This window comes from Lonchura striata, chromosome 5 (genome assembly GCF_050655825.1).
Source record: "Lonchura striata isolate lonStrDom1 chromosome 5, ASM5065582v1, whole genome shotgun sequence".
Lineage (NCBI taxonomy): Eukaryota > Metazoa > Chordata > Aves > Passeriformes > Estrildidae > Lonchura > Lonchura striata.
In genome coordinates this window covers 47,577,621-47,597,116 of record NC_140707.1, presented here as the reverse complement: position 1 = coordinate 47,597,116, position 19,496 = coordinate 47,577,621, and the positions used below count along the sequence as shown (strand labels likewise).

Sequence of the window (19,496 nt, the reverse complement as noted above, 5' to 3'; positions counted from 1 at the left end):
CAGAGTAATATATGTTTTTCTTTGTTCGAGAATCCATCACAAGCCCTTTATGGATCTCTTAGAAAAACATTCCTGGTTTTATCTAAAACTGAAATGTTTCTATGCACACATAGGTCAGAAAAGAGCAAATCCTGGCACTATTCCTCAGATACATGCCCATGCAAGTTGGAGGGAGTTCATCCCTGCAAAGTCTCAGAATTTGACCCAAATGGCTTCTTTATAGTTACGACTATCAAATATTCAGAAAAAACAGGGAATTTCTGGAACATCACATTAATGCCAAATCAATTGCATTCCACATTTAGATGCTCATAAACAAATTTGTACCAACAAAGCAAAGTGGCATAATAAATCACTGTTGTTTTCTATAGTAAAAATGTGGCAAACCTCAGATTCAGGAAGAAATTATGATGTCTGGTTCCAGGTCAGAAGGTTGAAGGATAGCTTTATTAAAACTGTACTACATTACATTAATATACTATTTAAAGAGATACTATACTATTTTATATACCTACTTCTTACTAACCTAACAAACCTGTGACTCTCTGCTGAGTCTGAGACACAACTGGATCTGATTGGTCATTGAACCCAAACAACCTTCACCAGAATCCAATCAAGCAATCACCAGGTAAACAATCTCCATACCACATTCCACATGGGGAAAACAGAGGAGCAGAGATAAAGATTGTTTTCTCTTCTTCTCTCTGTGTTTCTCCAAGAAATCCTGAGAGACAGAATTATGTCTCTGTCCAGAGAATGTGAATGTCACAGCTTTCTCTTTGTACTAGTTAAGAGGTCAGCATATTGTTAATAATAGTTTTAATTTAGTATCATTTACATTGGAACTGGTACTCCTTTACCAGTGTACTCTCAGTTAAACCAGAACATCTCAGTGGATGCTATGAGACTCAGTAGATGCAATAGCCACCTCCAATCTACAGCAGGCACATCAGGACACCAAAATCATGGCTTTTTAAAGAACTTTGTTTCAGCAGAAATGAGGGTTCCTGAAAAACTTTGAAGAGTGAGAATCACCATAGAAACATAGACAGATATAAGGTACAAAAGAGCAGGACATAAGCCCTTGGGAACTTGACCTTAGGAGAAACCTAGGAAAAAAGTTTTCTCATGAAGAGCTCGAATAGAGAGACTTGAATTTCTAAGTAAAAAAATTCTTCCAGTATACTGGAAAGGAAGACTTTATCTATTATTTATGAATAACAGGACTGCATTAAAAATACCCATCCCTATCATCAGTTTCTTCTTCTGAATCAGTTGAGAGACCACCGAATTCACATTATCAATGAGAATGGACTCCCTGTCTCCCTTATTTAAATTTTCAATGCAATTTCTCTGCAATTTCACTTCTGGTATTTCCTGAAGCAATTGATTCACCATCTGTAAATTTTAGATATCAACTTGAGGGGAGTCAATAAGCAAGTATTGTTAAGTCAAAGTCTAGAAGAATACTGCATATTACAAGTACTTGCACAGTCTGCCCACCTATGGATTTCCAAGTGCTAAGTTAAACACCACAGTTGTCAGTAAGTGGCAGGGAGTTCTGGCAATGAATCAAAATTACAATGGTAAGCACTTTGAGGCTACAACAGCACAATTGCTCCTTGCCATTACACAGACTATGTCTAAGAAAAGCTGCTCTTCAAATGCTGTGATATAGAAACACTGGTCTAATCTCCAAATATAAGCAGTTCCTAGGTAGGCAGAGCTCTTTCACCAAGATCATATCATCTTTGAACTTCCAGATTATTTTATTTTCTCCTTCTCTGGTAAGTGATGATGTTTATACCTCTATACATAATTGATGTCAACACAGCTCTGGAGCTGGCTGGAAAAAATGGATTGGAATTTCCAGTCTAAGCTTGTACATTGCATAGGTCCTGTGTAGTGTCTCAAGTGCACAGTTTGGTTAGATCACTTGCAAAATGATTTGATATAAGCTTACTTTGTAGAAATTCACTTGGAAGAAGCCAAAGTAGTGGACAACTATATCTTGCTATTGTAAGGGGTTTATACATGTCTGCCTTAGTCTGACAGAGTAAAAAAATAAAATAGGGAGTAACTCACTGTTACAAAATCACTATGTTGCCATTGTTCAACTTCCTTCTCTTACAGATGAGTTTATTTTAAATGTTACATAGCCTAAACTTGGGCTCAAATCAAAACATAAGTTGAAGATTTCAGTCTATCCACAATGCCTATTTTCAGTGCAGGTGAGGCCCAAAAAGTCCAATGAATACTAAGAGTTTACAAAGCAATAGCTGAAGGGTACAGGGTTATTAGTATTAATGTTATCAGTAGAAGTGTTGTTAATATGCAGTATAGACCTCTAAGTCTTTCAGCTGCAGCTGCTCAGGTTTTTACTGAAGCTGTATGACAGGTACTTTTTGTGTAGTGCTTAGGAATTTTGGAACAGTTTATGGTATTTTGTTTCACATTGAAACAATATTCCACCCCGTTTAAAAATCAAAATGGAATTTTAGAATAAAGTGTATTTCTGAATTGTTCAGTAAACCAGTAAACCTGCTGAATGAACTGTGACTCCATAAAATTTAGGAACTCATTTATTATGTTTGTAGATCAGACACTGCATTTATTCACAGAGTGAATCTCTCAAACTTAGCTTTCATTAGAGCTGCAGGGAGGCCCAGTCCTTCTCACTTTGCTTGAGAAGGTGAAGCTCAAGAAGATAATTAACCATGAAACAATGAGGAGGCTTGCTGGGTAACCACTAGTGTGAAAACAGTTACTCCTCACAAAGGAGGGGAAATTAGCTGGCTGGATAAAAAAGGAAGTGTCAGACGAGACTGAAAGGACTGCAAGTGTAAGTAGATAGCTCTCGCATCATTAATGCAATTTTTTAACATTTAAACATCACTGGTTTCTAAATTTAAATGCACTTATCTGCTATGTGTTAGGGGATATTAATATGCCATTTAAAAATAATTTTTCTTAAGCTTTCCATTTTCACATTTCACACTTTTAGTCATCCTTCCCACACATGAAAAAAGTCTCTGCCTCTAAGTATTGTATTCTTGTTTACAAAGTCGATGTAAACAGAGTGTTCTAAAAAGATTCTGTTTTCTCATTGTATTTTACAAACTCATTATTTTACATTAATACAGGTCTTTTTTATGAACAGAGTTTCTTTTGATTATACTGTTTCAGAGTAAAGACTTATGATATATCTTTCCTTTCAAAACTTCCTTTGACTTGAACAGTTTTCCCTGAAGCAGCCACATTTTTGGCAGAAATTCAGTTGTATGCTATGCCAAAAGAAATAGAATAAACAAACACTGCTTAACGCAGCTGGCTAGGTAATTTACATGTTACTGCACACACCAAACACGAAGACCTGTATATGGATTAGAGCTACAACAATGACACAATCTTATATAGAAGGAGAAATGGAACTCAGATCATTACTGCTCATGATTTACATTTTATTATTTAATGTGTATTATAGTATTACTATAGTACCTCTGATATAAATGTATGTGCATACTGAAATACTAAGTAGATGTATTTGTTATCATTTCTGTATGTTTTATAGAAAAACTATGCTAGAAATGTCTTGGTAAACTATTAAGTCGGTACATTTTTGAAAATTTTCTTCTGGTGAAAGCACATTACCTAAATGGCTGCATTACAGCTTTTGGAAATAGCAAAAACCCCTCCAAATAAAATGAAAACTCTAGACATTTTGTTTAACTTCTTCACTTGTCCATATAGGCCTCCAAATCTACAAGTTCATGTGCTTTCAAACAGCAACAGTCATTTTAGGTGAGATCAACAGTCCATTTAGCTGAGCCCATATCCTGCAGTGGCTGGTACTGAATGTTTATGGAAAAGTTAGAAAACCCTCAAACACATAAAAGGATATAGAAGTTGCCCTCCCAAATTTGAGAAGTCAGCCTGTGGGGACTTTCAGAGTTGGAACTTAATAAGCATTAATTGATGTCCTCTCCATTGATTTGTCTGATTACTTGGTGAATTCATTTGTATTTTTGCTATCCTCCACATCCTGTAGGAACAAATTTCATTTTTATTATTCACTCCATGAAAATAGTATTCCCTTTTGATAGTTTTAAATCTTCTGCCTGATAATTTTATTTGGTACTTTTTCCTACCTGTATTAAGAAAAAAGAGTAAATAATTGTACCTTAGTTATTTTCATTTCTTTTTAAAATTGTTTTTAATTATATTCCTGTCTGCTCAGCACTGATGCAGCTCCTAGAATATTCTTTAACAGTGAACATGAGATATTGACTATGCATGTACTTCCTGAAGATCATGCAAATATCTTTCCATAGTGGCATAAGTATTGTGGCCCTATCATCCAATATGGAAGGCCCTTGTAAGATGAAAAAACTGCAGTGCAAATTGTCAGAAAATAAGGTTTCTTCTTCTTTTTCTAAAAACTATTTTATCTGAGAACTCTTGGAAAAAAAGCATCTGAAGATTAGACTCAATTACACTCATATACTGTTCCTTGCAAAATTGGATTCATTAGATTTGCAGAGCAACAAGTCATGAAGTTAACTAAAAAAATCACAAGTTTGTGACTTTCATATTTCCCTTAACTGTAATTTTTAAAACAACCCTGGACTGAGTCATAGACTTACAATTAGTGGATATTAGATATCTAAATAAAACACTGACTTCATCCTGTAATTTGAACACAATGCATTGCAATGAGAGTCAGTGTCTGCTGAGCACTATTAAATATCTGACCCCGTACTTAAGTGCCTAAATAGAAAGTGAATTCTTTTGAAGACCTCTGTCCTTGAAAATGAAAACCTAACCATTTTATCTTTTATTTTTTAATGAGGTATTTTTGCTGTTTAAATGGTGTCTGACAGTTCTCTCAGCATAGGTGTGCTTTGGAAACAACATATTTCCAATTTCTGAATATTACTCATTTTCCAACTAAAATTGATTATTCCTGATAATTTGTCTGATTTGGCTGGAGTTATGAGTTTAAACTCCCCATCATTTTACAAAGCTGTGGCAAAACATGGCATCTGCCAGAGTGAGGGAAACGGTGGCATAATATAGCAGATTGGTGAAATGCAGGGAGTATTTCACCCTTGGATTGTTACCTTACACTTTTAGTTGTGACAGAAAGATTTGCAGTCTCTGAGGATGGAGTAGAGCACTCTGTTGAAAGACTTAAGTATATTTCTTTTTTTCTTTCTATTCACTCCAAAAACCTACCATTGCAGGTGACCACTCAGGAGACTCTCTCAAGAATATAACACAACATTTATCTGAATTTTGACTAACGTTGACTGGGTCTGGAATTTTTTTGCTGTGATCTGCTCAACAACAAGGGTTTTCCCAGCTTTGTTTTATCAGATCATCCAGACTCTGTGCACTCATAACTATGGCTGGTCCTCAAGAAAATTACTAGAAACACAGAATTTCTTGCAAGAATGTGGGATGTGTTACCTATCTTCAATTAAGATCAAGAAAAATCTAGACCTAGGATCAGCATCTGCGTAACTATATTTTAGATACTACAGATAATTGTTTCATGTTACAAATCAGACACAATGCAACCCAGAAGCTCAAAAACTTACACACTTCAAATAAGAGGGTGGTGCACCATATTTCAAACTCTAAAATCAAATATTCATTAACTTAAAAATTAAATATTTTAAGGAAGCACCAAAGTGAGCAAATGCATCTAATCAAGATGGTACTGTCATAGACTATATGAAAGATGTCCAACACAAAAACATAAGTCATTAAATAATTTGTAATAGCTAGATCTTGTAATAGGTGTTCAGGACTCTACAAGACGTAGTATGCCCTTCTCATCCAAATAAGTTAATCATCTCAGTACTTTTCTGTGCTAGACACTCCTGATGAAATTCTAAATTTTATGTAAGATTTTTAGCTAGTGCTCACAAAATTATGGCTGGTGATGAAATAAGAAACTTTTAGAATCCAAGTATTTTTTAGTGAACCTATCTAGCAAATAACTGAACAATGACAGAGTAATTTTTTGCCCCTGAAACAAGGTTTGTTTGTCTTTTTTAAGCTTAGAAAAAGTGTCATTCTATGAGTTGAAAAAATATTGCATCAGTGAAGTAAAAGTAGAGAAGTGGAGACACCATGCCTACCATTATGAAAAACTGTTTACTTTCCCAGAAAGCATCACATAAACAGATAAATAGAGTAAGAGAACAAAGATACAAAATCAGAAGCCATACTTTAACAATTTGTTTTTCCAAATGCATTATAAAGGAAACCAGGAGGTTGTCGGGTAAAAATCCTGAAAAACCATTTAAGCAAGCTCTTTACTGCCTAAGAAACAATCTTGTAGAAAGAAGTGCCTTTCTTTTTTACTCTTTTTCTTTTTTTTTCAAGTGAGCTGTCTCACCATTGCAGATTTTCCCAAGTCCTTGCAACTCTAATTAAAATGTGGTAATTGGTTATGTTACCTCAATTACCATGATGCATGGACATTGATACAAAGCGACACCAATTGAATCCCTTGGGTGTTATACCCCAAGGCCATCCCATTTATTGTGGCCTTATTATTTTCAATTATGTGGTTGGTTGTACAGCATACTTTCAAGCCAATACAGATGAAGGTTCCACTGGACTTTCAGTGCAATGTACACATAAGATGACTCAGAAGAAGAGAAATAAATTTTTTTTCATGAGGTGTAGTAGTGAACTTGGTGATCAGACAAATTAATATTTCAGACATTTTCAGGACAATGTGAGAATTAGGGCACCTTAACCCAAATCGCCTTAGCTCAAAATCTCCATTTTAAATGCATGAGTAATACTGTCCCTTCAATAATTAGCCTCCCCCTTGAATAAGAAAAGAAATTGTCTGCTCTATAAAACAGGTATGTTTCTCATTCAATGAAAGAGCATTCTGGATATAAAGCAGCTTCTCCACTCACCAAAAAAGGGAGGAATTGCAGCTAAAGTAAAATCCATTAGAAACTACAGGTTTTTTTCTCTTTCTCTGTGTCCCAAAAAAGTGAATTTCCATGGTCATCTCATTGTAGCTTTCTATACAGAGACATACCTGATCTGGGCAAGACATGCACAAATTGGAATCCTCTGTAGCAGCTGAAATAATCCATTCAGGTTAAACACATAATTTGCCTTGGGTATACCACTGTCTGAGCAAAAGTTTTAAAAAAGTTGTAGAAAACAACGTACATATTCACACTTTGACTTAATTTATGGGCACGACTATGAATGAATCTGTCCCAAAACCATTTTTTAATTTTTCAGTTTTTCAAATAGACTATATCTTCTAACGGAAAGTGCATAGTGAGATAAAGCTTCTCCAGCTGTCGAGTAGGAATTTTAGATGGCAATTTTGAGTTTAGTTAAATGAAGATTGCTATTGCTATTGCAATTGCCAGGCAGTATTCTTTTTCCTTTAAGATGATTGCTAGCAGGGTCTTGTTAGACAAGCTATAAGGCATCTGTGTAATCCTGAAGTTAAATTTAAGGTGATACATAACATTATATCAGCAAAATACGGAATGATAAATCTGGATGAAAAAAATTTACTAGGAAAAAAACAAATCAAAATAAAACAAAACAATAAAAAAAAAAAAACCCAAACACAACACCAAAACAAACAGATGGGGGAGATAAAAACCTCTTTTGCTAAAACAAATTAGGACTGTTTCCAGTTTTCTGAGTTTTTTTTCATTTTATGAATACCTCATTCTATATAGCTAGATTGACCTACTGAGTCTAATCCTATTTCATCTTTCTGGAGCTTTTTTTTTTTCAATCTTATTGATAATTTCACATCCTATATAGAACTTTTTGTTTATGTGCTTTTACCTGACTATAGGCACATGAAGTACATGTTAATAACTTGCTATTTGTAAACTTATGGTGTCCACTATTGCAAAAGTTGAGCAAAACTAAAAACTGCTGAAGACCAGTCCAAAATGAATGAAAACAATTCAAAAGAAATATAAAAGTTTTCTGTGGTTAATACAGCATACCTTTTCAATATTCTAAGTGGCCCAGATAAGTGACTGAATGTAAAAAGGGGCAGAAAGGGGACAAAGGAAAATCCCAGTACACAATTAGAAAACAGTAGAAGATGAAAGTGACTCTTGCACTGAGGCTATACAATCATCTGGGGTATCTTATTTACTGTCAACAAGTCAGATGCCATGAATGAGTCAGACACCATCAGGCTATAAAAACATCTCATTTGTTTTCATAAATTACAGTATTTTGTGGGCAACCACAAAGACAGACTTGTTACCAAGGGATACAGTTTGTGTGCCAAGACTGGCACACCATCAAATACAGAGATATGGTAGCAGAAGTAATGGTTGTGGTACCTACCCAAGAAATGCTGAGGAACTGAGTGAAAAGGAAGGTTAGAACATGCCAGCTCAGGCAAGGAAAGTCAAAGAAACATGAATCCTGCAGTGGCTGGAGCATATTTAAATGTTAAGAATATGGATAGATTTATCAGGAAGAGAAACTTGTAGATACTGACATACTAAAGGAACCATTGTTATAAAGCAGCCTGAGATAAGATGTTCCAAAACAAAACAGTCCACAGTGAAAATTAGATGAGCATCATGAGCAGCCATCTAAATGGCTGCTATTTCTTAGCAGAAAGAATGATACACCCCTCAACCAGAGAAAGTCAGCTCAGCCCAGCAAATAACTCCAGATCACCTCAGGCAAAGTGGGAACAAAGCAGCAGGTACCTTGTGAAGTTCCAAGCCTCCAGATACCAAGTTAGATTCTGTACTCATATCCTCACCATGCCTCAACTCCTGATCGATTGCAATCCCAAACAGAAACACAAGACTCCACTCCTGCTGCAAGAGCAGCACCAAGCTCTAATTAGCTTGTAGCAGTTTATTTAGAGCAACTGCTTCCATACAGCCACTGCTCACATGCAAGAGAGGATAATATGCATTCATTACAGTAACTTGGACCTCTGTCAGCACTCTCTAACATATCTCACAAATGCAATTTCTTTCTATTCCAAGTTAAAGAGGAGATATACGTTTGCTAAAAAAAACAAAACAAAACAAAAAAAAAAAAAATAAACCTGCTAATTTGTGGTACTTTACCTTTAAGATAACACAGTTGGAATGCAGTTCACTCACTCTTGGGCTGTTACAGACCCAACAATACTCAGCCTCTAACAAAAAAAATCAGGATTTTGAGAGCTGTTTTTTGGTTTGGATGTTGCCTAAATACTGCACATACTTATTTTTGAAGCTCCAAAGTTTAGCTCTTCTGCTGCTGGTAAGATCATTAAACATTTTGGGTAGCACTAACCAAATTTATTAGAGCTATTGCTGCAACACATTAGTAATATGACAAAAATATTCCTAAAATGGAATTATCACAAAAATATAAACAGCGTTTCTCAAGAAAAACTTTCTGCTACTATATTTTCTTTCTTTATAAATATTTTCTATTCCTCAGCCTTATATTTATCTTCTAACCTATTCACTTGCCCAGCCTATTTCATTGATGAATTCTTTTACTTCTGTTCTCATGTTTTGCTCTCCCAGACTCATTACTGTCAAAACTCTCTGCAACTGTTGAGATGGCATTAGTCTTTTATTTCTTAACTTTCCTCTCAATTAAATATATTGTTTCAAACTCCTACCTACAATTTCCATAAAGCTTCTTTCTGGATCCTCACTAATTCTGGTTCTTCCTCTAATTCCACTGAAATTTCTGTAATATTTTCTCACAATCTCAATTGTCTTCACTTTTTACGTGGCCAGTTGACTAATCCCATGCTTATAAAACCAACACTAACACTACATCTGCTTTTCAGGGATGACTTATTTCCATGCTGCCTCATACAGAGACCATTTTGACTTGTCCTAACCATCTGTTCAAACCTCTTCCTTCAAGTCCCATTTCTATATCAATACCTAAAGAAAAAGAGCCAATAAAACAAACTAGCAGAGGAGCATTCCTATGTTATAAGTTTTGAAAAAGGCAGACAAGCAACATTATAGTCACCTGCATGAGTTCACTTGTCCACAGCATCCTTCTCACTAACTCACCATTTCTTAGGCTGTTTAGACTAATAACATTTTCACTCGGGCAGGAACTGATACAGATTCTAAACATGCCTTATGTATCTTCATACAGTATGACCCTAACTGAACCAGAGAAAAGAAACTTAAAAAGAAAGAAGTCAAATGTAGTATTTCACTGTTAGTCAGATAATTGCTAAGGATGTGTCTAGATTTTTTCCTTTGCTTTGCTTGCTATAAACCTAAAAATTATATTACTTATTCCCAAATCTCACCAAGACTCTTCAGTATATGAACTACATAGGAACTACATACACTGCTTTCAGTGTAGCTGCAATATACAGACTTCAGCAGTGTGATAGTTGCACAAAACATGCTGAGCCAATTCATCCGTTACAGTCAATGGTGTTACAGTAGGGATTATTTTATTCCCTCTGCTTTTTAATATAGTTTTATGCTGTAGAAAACCAATCTAATTCATGCCACTTAATGGATAGTTTAAGCAGAGTGCTATTTTGCCTCTTAGGAATCATTTCCCTGAGATAAAAGCAAATTACTACATTTTACTTATATTCAAATAACAGAGGATTGTATATTAATCACACATCCATGGCATTCTATGTGAAATAGACATCTACTGCTGGGATGCTGATTAAAACCAGTCTTAGTTACACAGGAAACTATTTTTCTAAAATACACTTACAATCAGTGAAATATGTCTCTGGGCCCAGTTCTGCTAGTACTGAACAACTTAGCACCAGGAGGGGATTGTTTTTTTTTTTACTGGGTGGGATCAGATATGATGAGACTAAATATCCAGAAAATACAATATGTATGTGTGAGTTTAGATTATTAAACAATGTTGTCCATACAATACTCTGTGAAAAAAATGAAGATTCACTTGTAGACAGTAAAGATTAAGAATGGCATCCTTGTCAGAAGAAAGCACTCGGAGATGGGTATGTTTTTCTTGTGCTGAAAAAGTGTTTCTTGTGAAGAATGAAATCCCATGAGACCTTTTTAAAGCAAGCATCACTCACCGAGTCTTTTTCCGATCGCTTCTGTAGCCTGGTTTGCCAATGGACAGCTTGCATGACAATGGCTTCCCACCTTCTCTCAAGGTTCACGATTATCAACTGCATGGACTGGTGATCTGCATTTAGGTTGCAGGTCTCTTGATCATCCAGGAGGTGCTGGCATAATCGCAGCACAGAGGCTACCCCACGGCGCCTCTGCTTGATCTCAGAGCATAGAGACTGAAGGACAGACAAACAGCAGATGTCAGCATGGAATACTTTGCAAACTAAAACATTAAATTTTATCTGATATTTAGTGGTGCGTAATCTCTGTCCTGCAATATTTTTTCCAGGTCTTCCATAAATTCCCGTGCTTCTGTTAAAGCTTAGTGTTTCATTTTCAGATAAATGCAGTCCTAACCTTAATAGCACAGACAGACTAACACTGTCAGTCTTATTCAAACAAATGCCATACATAGCTAACTGTCCCTATAATGCTGAAAGTTTTATGGTGTAGACTCGTTTATTCTTCCTTTCCTTTTCATTCAACTGGGTCACATCTGAAATTAGTTACCCTGACAGTAATCAGCTTCAGAAATTCTACAGAAAATAAGAGGGAAAAATTGTAGTCATGCAATGAGAATATGTATATTTTTAGAAAAAAACAATAGAAATTATGGATCTTATGTGCCCTGTCACAGATGAAACATTACAGAAGGAGAAAATTCAGTATAAAATTGTTTACAGATGTTTTTTGTTATCATAAAATATTTTCAGGGTAGTTCCATATTCAAGTAAATGTAGGAAAATTGTGACAATTGTATCATCCCTGAAAAGGAGTTATTCACTGCATTTATTTCATATACTGATTCAGTCTGACATAAACTGGACAATGGGAGACAATTTCTAAGCCCTAATATCCTGGCTTGATGGGAGTCAGGATATGTTGGTTCTCCACAAACCTCTAAGAAACTGTACTGAGAATCTTGTTGAGCAGCAGAATAAATAATATATCCTACATGCGAGAACTAGAGTGAGGTCTACCACCTGGAAGCAGTTAATGGCATGGGGTGCTTCCAAGCATGATTTTATCCATGATTATACTCTACTGTCACTGAACAGAAAACCAGGATTTTTTTAACTCAGAACAAATTTTAATAATAACATCTATGAAGCTGGGGTACAGAAGGCAGAAATTCACGTGAGGATGACTGCTTCAGCCCAGGTTCTGGGATCCTTTACTTCTATAACATTGCACAGCTCAAGTATTCAATAATTATCATAGGGCTGTGCTACTCCTGAATTTAACAGGACTGTGCTCTACACATGGGAGCTTTCCGGATAATTTAAATTGTAACTTGCTAACATCTGTTTCCCTCTGTGGGACACCACAGATGAAAGTCCATGACACCATGAGAAAATTTGAACTATCACCTTTTTTGATGACAGGGTTTTTGCCTCTAAACTTCCAATTCATAATAAGAAGGAAGCAAAAAAAAACCACTACATCTCTCAAAGCTGTTCAGAAGTGTTAACTGATAAAACACCAGGATCATCTTTCTTAATTTTATTAGCAAAACAAAAACATTCCATAGAAAAGTGAATTCCATTTCCAGTTTTTGTCACTGTTTTTTTTTAAAAATTGAAATTTATAATTAGAAATGTCATAACTCAAAGGAGTATTTTGCTGCTGTTCTTGATCAGTAATATTAAGCTGAAAGTGTGAACCAAAAGGTTGCTATATACATCTAAAAACATGTATCTTTTCTTTGCATAGGGATAGTGTACAAAACACAGGGATTTATTTTAAAGCCTTCAAGAGAAATAATGATTAACATAGCTGAATTACTAATATACTTTCACTAGCACAATTGGGCCATCCTAACAGATTGCTTATTAATCAACAAGGGTAAACAAGGCAATGCAATCTCATTTAAAGCTGAAGTTTTAATGCCTAAAAGTATTTGTGTTCAAAATGTTATTCCCGATAAGCCTTCATTAGAAGACATCTTAAAATGATAAAGTACATTTCATTGTAAAGTACACTTAGTACAGTAGCAGGTGGACATTTCATACAGATGTTCCACTTATTGATATAATGCATTCTATAGCTATTTAAATTACCCTAACTCTATAATAGCTAGAATTCTATTACTTCTGTAATGAGAGAACCCTATACCTTTAATATTTCTGAATTTTAAATAAGGTGAATGACAAATTCCCAAACCACTATTTATGGCAAAATATGACCAGGAATTTTATTATTCAATTTATACCAGAGCTGCATTTTCACTTGCATTTCCTGAACTTGCCCTTATTTATTTTCCTAGAGTTCATTACTAGTTTCCTTCGTGGTTCTTGATGTAACCACCATGTCTGACACATTTCCTTTCTGATGATGTTCATTAGCTTAATGTCAGATCAGGAAAAGTACCAGCCAACCAAACAGGACCAAAAAGTCTATCTAAAGTCAGGGTTGTTATTTTACATTTTATAACATCTAAGCAATTCAGGTTTTTTTGTAAGCGATGGTAAGTTATACACTGGTCACAGTCAAATTTATGTAGGTCTGCATTAACTTCATAGAAGTCAATATAGCTCAGAATCTGGCCCCATAGCATTAATTTACCTTGATCTATCTGATTAAGTCATCCCTTATAAATATTGGTCTTTTCTGATACAATGCCTTTTAACATGATGAGGTAAGGAGAATTGCATTCATAAGCCATTATAGGGGACTTTAAGTGAGGCCTTTACATTGTGTTATCTGAAAGCAGAGCTATAGCGTCCAAGTCATTTCTAATTTATATCAATTTTACACCAGCATAATAACAGTAGCTTTACTGAAGCTATTTCTGATTTACATGGCTGTGACAGTACAATTAGGCCTATGGCACTTTTGTTTCAATTTTATTACATGATATTATGGTTAATATTAAACAGGAGAAGAATGAAGTGCTTGTATCTAACAGTGTATTGAAATAGTTGGCTATAGACACAATACTTTAAAACCCAGAGAACTTAATCATGTAAAGACATCTTAAAGTCCTACATAATAGCACTAGCAATAATGACTTTAAGCAGAATTAAGGTCTCGTGTTCAGTGTCCTAAAGGGACACAATAATTGCCTATAGCTCATGACATGATATATACACTGGTATTCTATATCCATCCAGGTTTTGCTATTGTTAAAATGGCATCCTTGTATAAAAACCTGTCAATACAGTAATTGCACATGCAAAGTATACTTCCAGATTGACAGTTACTTTAATTATTTGCTTTTGCATTCTACATTGTGACTGTAGAAGCTATAATTCATGTTTGATAAAAGTAAATTAATTTAAAAATTGATGAAAAAGGAAATATGATGAGGATCTCTCTTGAGCCTAGGGCCTTATGGCTTACAGCTGCTATAGTAAGCTCCTGGGTACTTGAAGGTTCATAAAATGAGGGTGTGATCTAACTCCACACTGAGTTGCATCACTTAGGCTCACTTAGTCTTCTGTGTGTGCAGAAGATTTGCTGAAGTGTATATTAAGAGATCAAACACTTAAAATTTTGTCCTCTCATACTATCATGTGTCCATTGAGCTGTTGTAAATGTAAAAACAATCCAAATCTTTGCAAATGTGGGAGAAACATATTCACTTAAGCCATTTGCAGTGAAACTTAAATAAATGTATTTGACTTTTTTGTTGCAGGCTAAGAGTATACACAGTAACTGCAACTGCTGTGTATGAAGTTGACTTTGTGTTTGAGTCATTTGCTTCATAACAGATAGCCTGATATCATAGAGGTGTTAGTCATTAGAATGTTTTTATGGTCATGGTTTCCCATACTGAGGATTCCTGTCCATGCTGCTAGAATCTTGGAAGGCTTTACTTCCCCCCCGCCTACTCCCATTCTCAGTGCTTTGAAGTTATCACGCGCATAGCTGAAAAGGGCTACCTGAAACTACTTTCACAGCTTGTTAATACCATGACTTAAATCATCTGGAAAAGCCCCTGCTGAATTAAATGACATCAAACACTCCTTCCAAGTCAAGGGCTCATGGCACTATCTATGGGGATGGAAGTGGTCATGAACTGAACAGAAGGCATAGAAAGGTGGGAAGTCCAGGAATGTTATAGCTCCTCAAGCCCCAGTGAGTCTCCATCCCTCGGCCTTCCTGCAGCATATCATCAGCTGAGCTGTGCTGCACCATCTGCTCTACATGACAGAAAGACCTATATGGGAAGTCAGCTTTCTCACACAAGGTGCAAGATGAGTAGGCCACTGAAACATGCTACATCAAGAATCTTGACCAGGTGTTTATATTAACTATTTAAGACTTTTGATGAATTTGGTGGGACTAATTATGCTTAAGAGTAGTTAAAAAGTCATTGTAAAACTAGTTGAGTTGCCTTAAATCCACATAATCCACACATTCATCACATAGATTATTGAGATGTTTTCATAGCCTCATTTATAACATATTGTTTGGAGAATTCATTTTTATAGAATCTGAGGATATGTGAGGGAGGGAATGATACACTTCTGATTGCACCAGTTGTTCTTTGATGGGACATGGATCTGTTGTTCTTTAGTACAACAATCACACACAGAAATTAAGGCAGGATCTGAGAATGGAAGTCATCCTTCTGTGCACACCAATCAAACCACACCTCTTAGAATTTATTTGCCTTTTTATGCTTGATTTTTGGCTAGGACAGCATTACCACTTTTAAAAGTGATCATGTAAAATTTTTAAGTATCACAACTAACAGAAATAATACATCAATAAAAAGAAACAAGAAACAAGAAAACTGGAAGACAGGGAAAATAAAAGAGGAAATGCTTGCAAAGACTGTATAAAATGTAGCTTTCAGTGTTGTCTGTGAAATGGCAATGCCTGTTGGAACTTCTCAGGATAATGTATACTTGCAGGACAGATGGTGAAAAGAAGAATTTTTGGTTCTCAATGGAAAAGAAAATCAACAATTTCTCAAGAAATATTAATAGGGGAGTAATTCCTTAAAATAAAAAAGCTAAATGACAAAGATAGAAAATTAATGATTACTTGTCATTGTTTAGAAAAATACTGCCAAACCTGTGTGCTTTTGCTGATTTCAAGGTTAAAAGAATATGCCACCTAATATGGGAAATCTACTCAGTTGCATACTGTATGACTTAATCTATATTGAAGCTAAATATTCTATAAGTATGCAGTGAAGTGCAAAAAACAGCAATTGAAAAATGACATGATTAAATGGCACAACATGCAATCATTTGCTCTCAATTATATCAATGTATCTTCTTCATTTCAAGGACGCAGGCAGAAATATTGTTTTTTAAATGCCTCTATTAAATTGGGCACCAATAATAAAATAGATGAGAGCCCTAATAAGCTCATTTGCGTAACATATATCACACACCACAAAACTATTCTCTTCAAATGGGTTTGTTCATAGATCTGTCTCCCAGTTGTCACCAATCTTAGCTATATTAAAAGATTTTAAAGGCACAAAGCTTGCAGACCATTCAGTGAAAAACCTTTATACTTAACCCTTGAGAGAAATATAATGCTAATTATGGAAAAGTATTGATATAATATCTTTCCTGTCACATTTTATTATGATGACAGTCACAACAGAATCTAGGAATGACATTTTAGAAATATCATCTAATTGCAAGTCAGAAATACTGAATGACAGTTTAAAGTAGAATATCACTTCTTTCAAAATAGTGAACTGGTTCTTTTCATTTAAAAGCCCTACTTTTAATAGTATTATAACCACTAAATTGCTACACTGATCATATCTCTTTAACTCACTGCAAAGTGTTAGGATATTTCTCTTACAAGAGAACTGTGTCTCTTTCTAGACATATGAAAAATGACAATGAACTAGAAGGAAAAAAGACTTCATTTTTGCACTAGCTTTAGGAATGTACATAGAGGTTTGCATTCTACATATAAGCAAGTATTTAATGAATTCTTTTCATTATCTTTAAAAAGTTACACGAGTACCTGTATTTATTTGAATGAATAATTATTATTATATGTATTATTAACATAATTGATTATTTATATGCTGTTTTATTATTATTTTAATAATTAAATTCATTAACTAGGTAAATATATTTATATTAAGTAAAACATTTACTTTTAAATAACATTCTCATTTTCTCTAGAAGAAAAATATATGCATTAAAAATAGTCACAATTCAGATTAGATGGTTCTGGACCCATTCCATAAAAGCTACTATTATATCTGTATGGCATTCTTTACCTTCTTTTTTCTATTCCTTATGCCTGTTTAAGTACTTCAAAATATTTGTTTGTAAGAATACCATTCAATGGTCTGTTATTTAGCTCATACTCCCATGTAACTGGTAATATGTAATATACTCCTCTTCATAAATTAAAAACACTATTAAAATTCCAGACGTATAAAACAATATGAAGATTAAGTTACTATAAAAGAAACTATAATAGCTTACAGATTGCTTGTATCATTACGAAAGTGCTGGTATCTATTACAGTGTCTCCCTGGAATAAAGAATGCACTTTTGGCAATAATCTGTTAAAAAAAAGTGCCCATTATTGTTAAGATGCTCCTATCTTAACTCCAAACTAGTGTGCAATTACAGGAAGATAACTTTTAAAAATAAGAGTAAAATGGTGTTGGATGAAAATGAATCTTCCCTACTGAAATAAAACATATCTTTTCCAAGCCTTATTTTTCTTGAGTTTCATACAGGGAATTAGATTCATTTTCAAAGTGAAGTATTTTAGAGCTATATACTACACACTTTGAAGTTGGGGTGGTTAACTTGGTTCCAGGGAATAAGCCAAGTCACTCAGAGGAGCCAGAGGGGATGGCAGAATGATCCATTTTTCTAGTCTAGCATAGTGTTTATAAATACCTTTGGTTTGTGTCCTCTTCTTACTTCATTTGAGAAATTATCTTTCCAGTGAGAAAGATTCAAAGGAGAAATATTGCAGAAAGTGCCACAGTTTTCCAGGGTTTCTTTTTTTGCCCCCAGAAAATGCTAAGATAAAAGCAAGCTAATCATCAGATAGGTAGGATAAACATCAGTGTTGTGTTTTGCTTTTGTAGTGAATTCTGAGCTACACTGATGAAAAAAATATGTTTGCCTATACTGGACATTATAAATTTGAAATTTTTGTTAGATCACCACACTGAGTAGAGTTTCAAATGAAATGTATAGCCATTCCAGACAGTCATGAAATGTGTAGCCATTCCAGTAAACAAATTCAGGTACAGGTGGAAACTTTTTTAAAAATCATGTAAAGCATCATTTAGGTTCAACTTGAATTCCAGTCTTTGAAATTCACTTAGAATTACATCTTAAAAGAAATCAAGATGTTTCTCCACATAGATAACAGATGCCAAGGAACGCCCTCCAATTGCCTAAAAACCATAGTTATGAATTTCAGGCATTTTTAGTGAAGAGTTAAAACTGTTAAAACTTTGTATTCTATCTTGGAGCTATATAGGGCTTTAAAGGAAAAAGTTCCTTGCATGGGTGTAAATCAATACCTCTAACTCCCAAGCTGAGGTTCAGATGTTAATATTATACTTACTCCCTTTCTTAATCTAGTTCCCTCATAGGTGGTAGACAAGTATTTTTGCTGTCCTTGTGCAATGGGCCTGGTATATTCCAAAATACACTGAGATCTTAGACCCTATTCTGAATTGCAGAAAAACATGTCTTGCAGTGTATAGGTATTAACTTTTTATGGGAAAGCAGCAAACACAAAATCAATTAGACTATTCTTTTGGAGGCTTCAGAACAGGAGAGGGAAAATAAACACATGTAATAAGGAAGGAAAAAGATATTTCCTTTGGCTTTTTTTCTTATGTCAATGAAGTAAACTGCCTGGATACAAAAACACACAGGTTAAGCTGTGCCAGTGTAAACAGAGGAAAATAAATTGTAGTGTTTTCATGTCTATCTGTATATGCACAGGGACAACAAATGGGTTTTCCCAGAAATTGTGTTAATCTTATTTCCAAAAAGCAGTGCATCCTCAGAATGGATATACATTCTTTTGCCTTACCTTAAGTATAAATATACAGACAGACCCACAGTTTATGGCTTCAGTTCAAGACAAAACTAAAAGTCCTCAACAAGAGAAGCTACTTAGAGCAGAATCAACCAGAGCCAGGCAGCCCTGTGATAACATAGGTTCACCCCTCTCAGATGTAGGGTAGCTACCTCAGTACCTAACTTGGTAAATAAGGCAAGTGATCACATTGACTAGGGAAGTAGTTGTCCCTCTCTATTCGTCACTGGTGAGACTGCATCTCAAGTCCTATGTTCAGTTCTGGTCTCCTCACTCCAAGAAAGACATCGGGGTGCTAGAGCATGTCCTAAGGGCAACAGAGCTGGTGAAAGGTCTGGAATGCAAATCATATGAGAAGTGGCTGAA

General features: G+C 34.9%; 1 protein-coding gene across 10 annotated transcripts in view; it reads right to left on the bottom strand.

Annotated features, from left to right (window-relative positions):
* The window catches only part of AKAP6 (A-kinase anchoring protein 6), a 269,301-nt gene that overhangs the window by 16,174 nt on the left and 233,631 nt on the right, over positions 1 to 19,496 (bottom strand). For all 10 annotated transcript variants that reach the window (XM_031504984.3, XM_031504983.3, XM_085582095.1 and 7 more), the window contains one exon: positions 11,084 to 11,299. In XM_031504984.3, the coding sequence (XP_031360844.3) occupies positions 11,084 to 11,299 (216 nt within the window). The remainder of the gene's footprint in view (positions 1 to 11,083; positions 11,300 to 19,496) is intronic.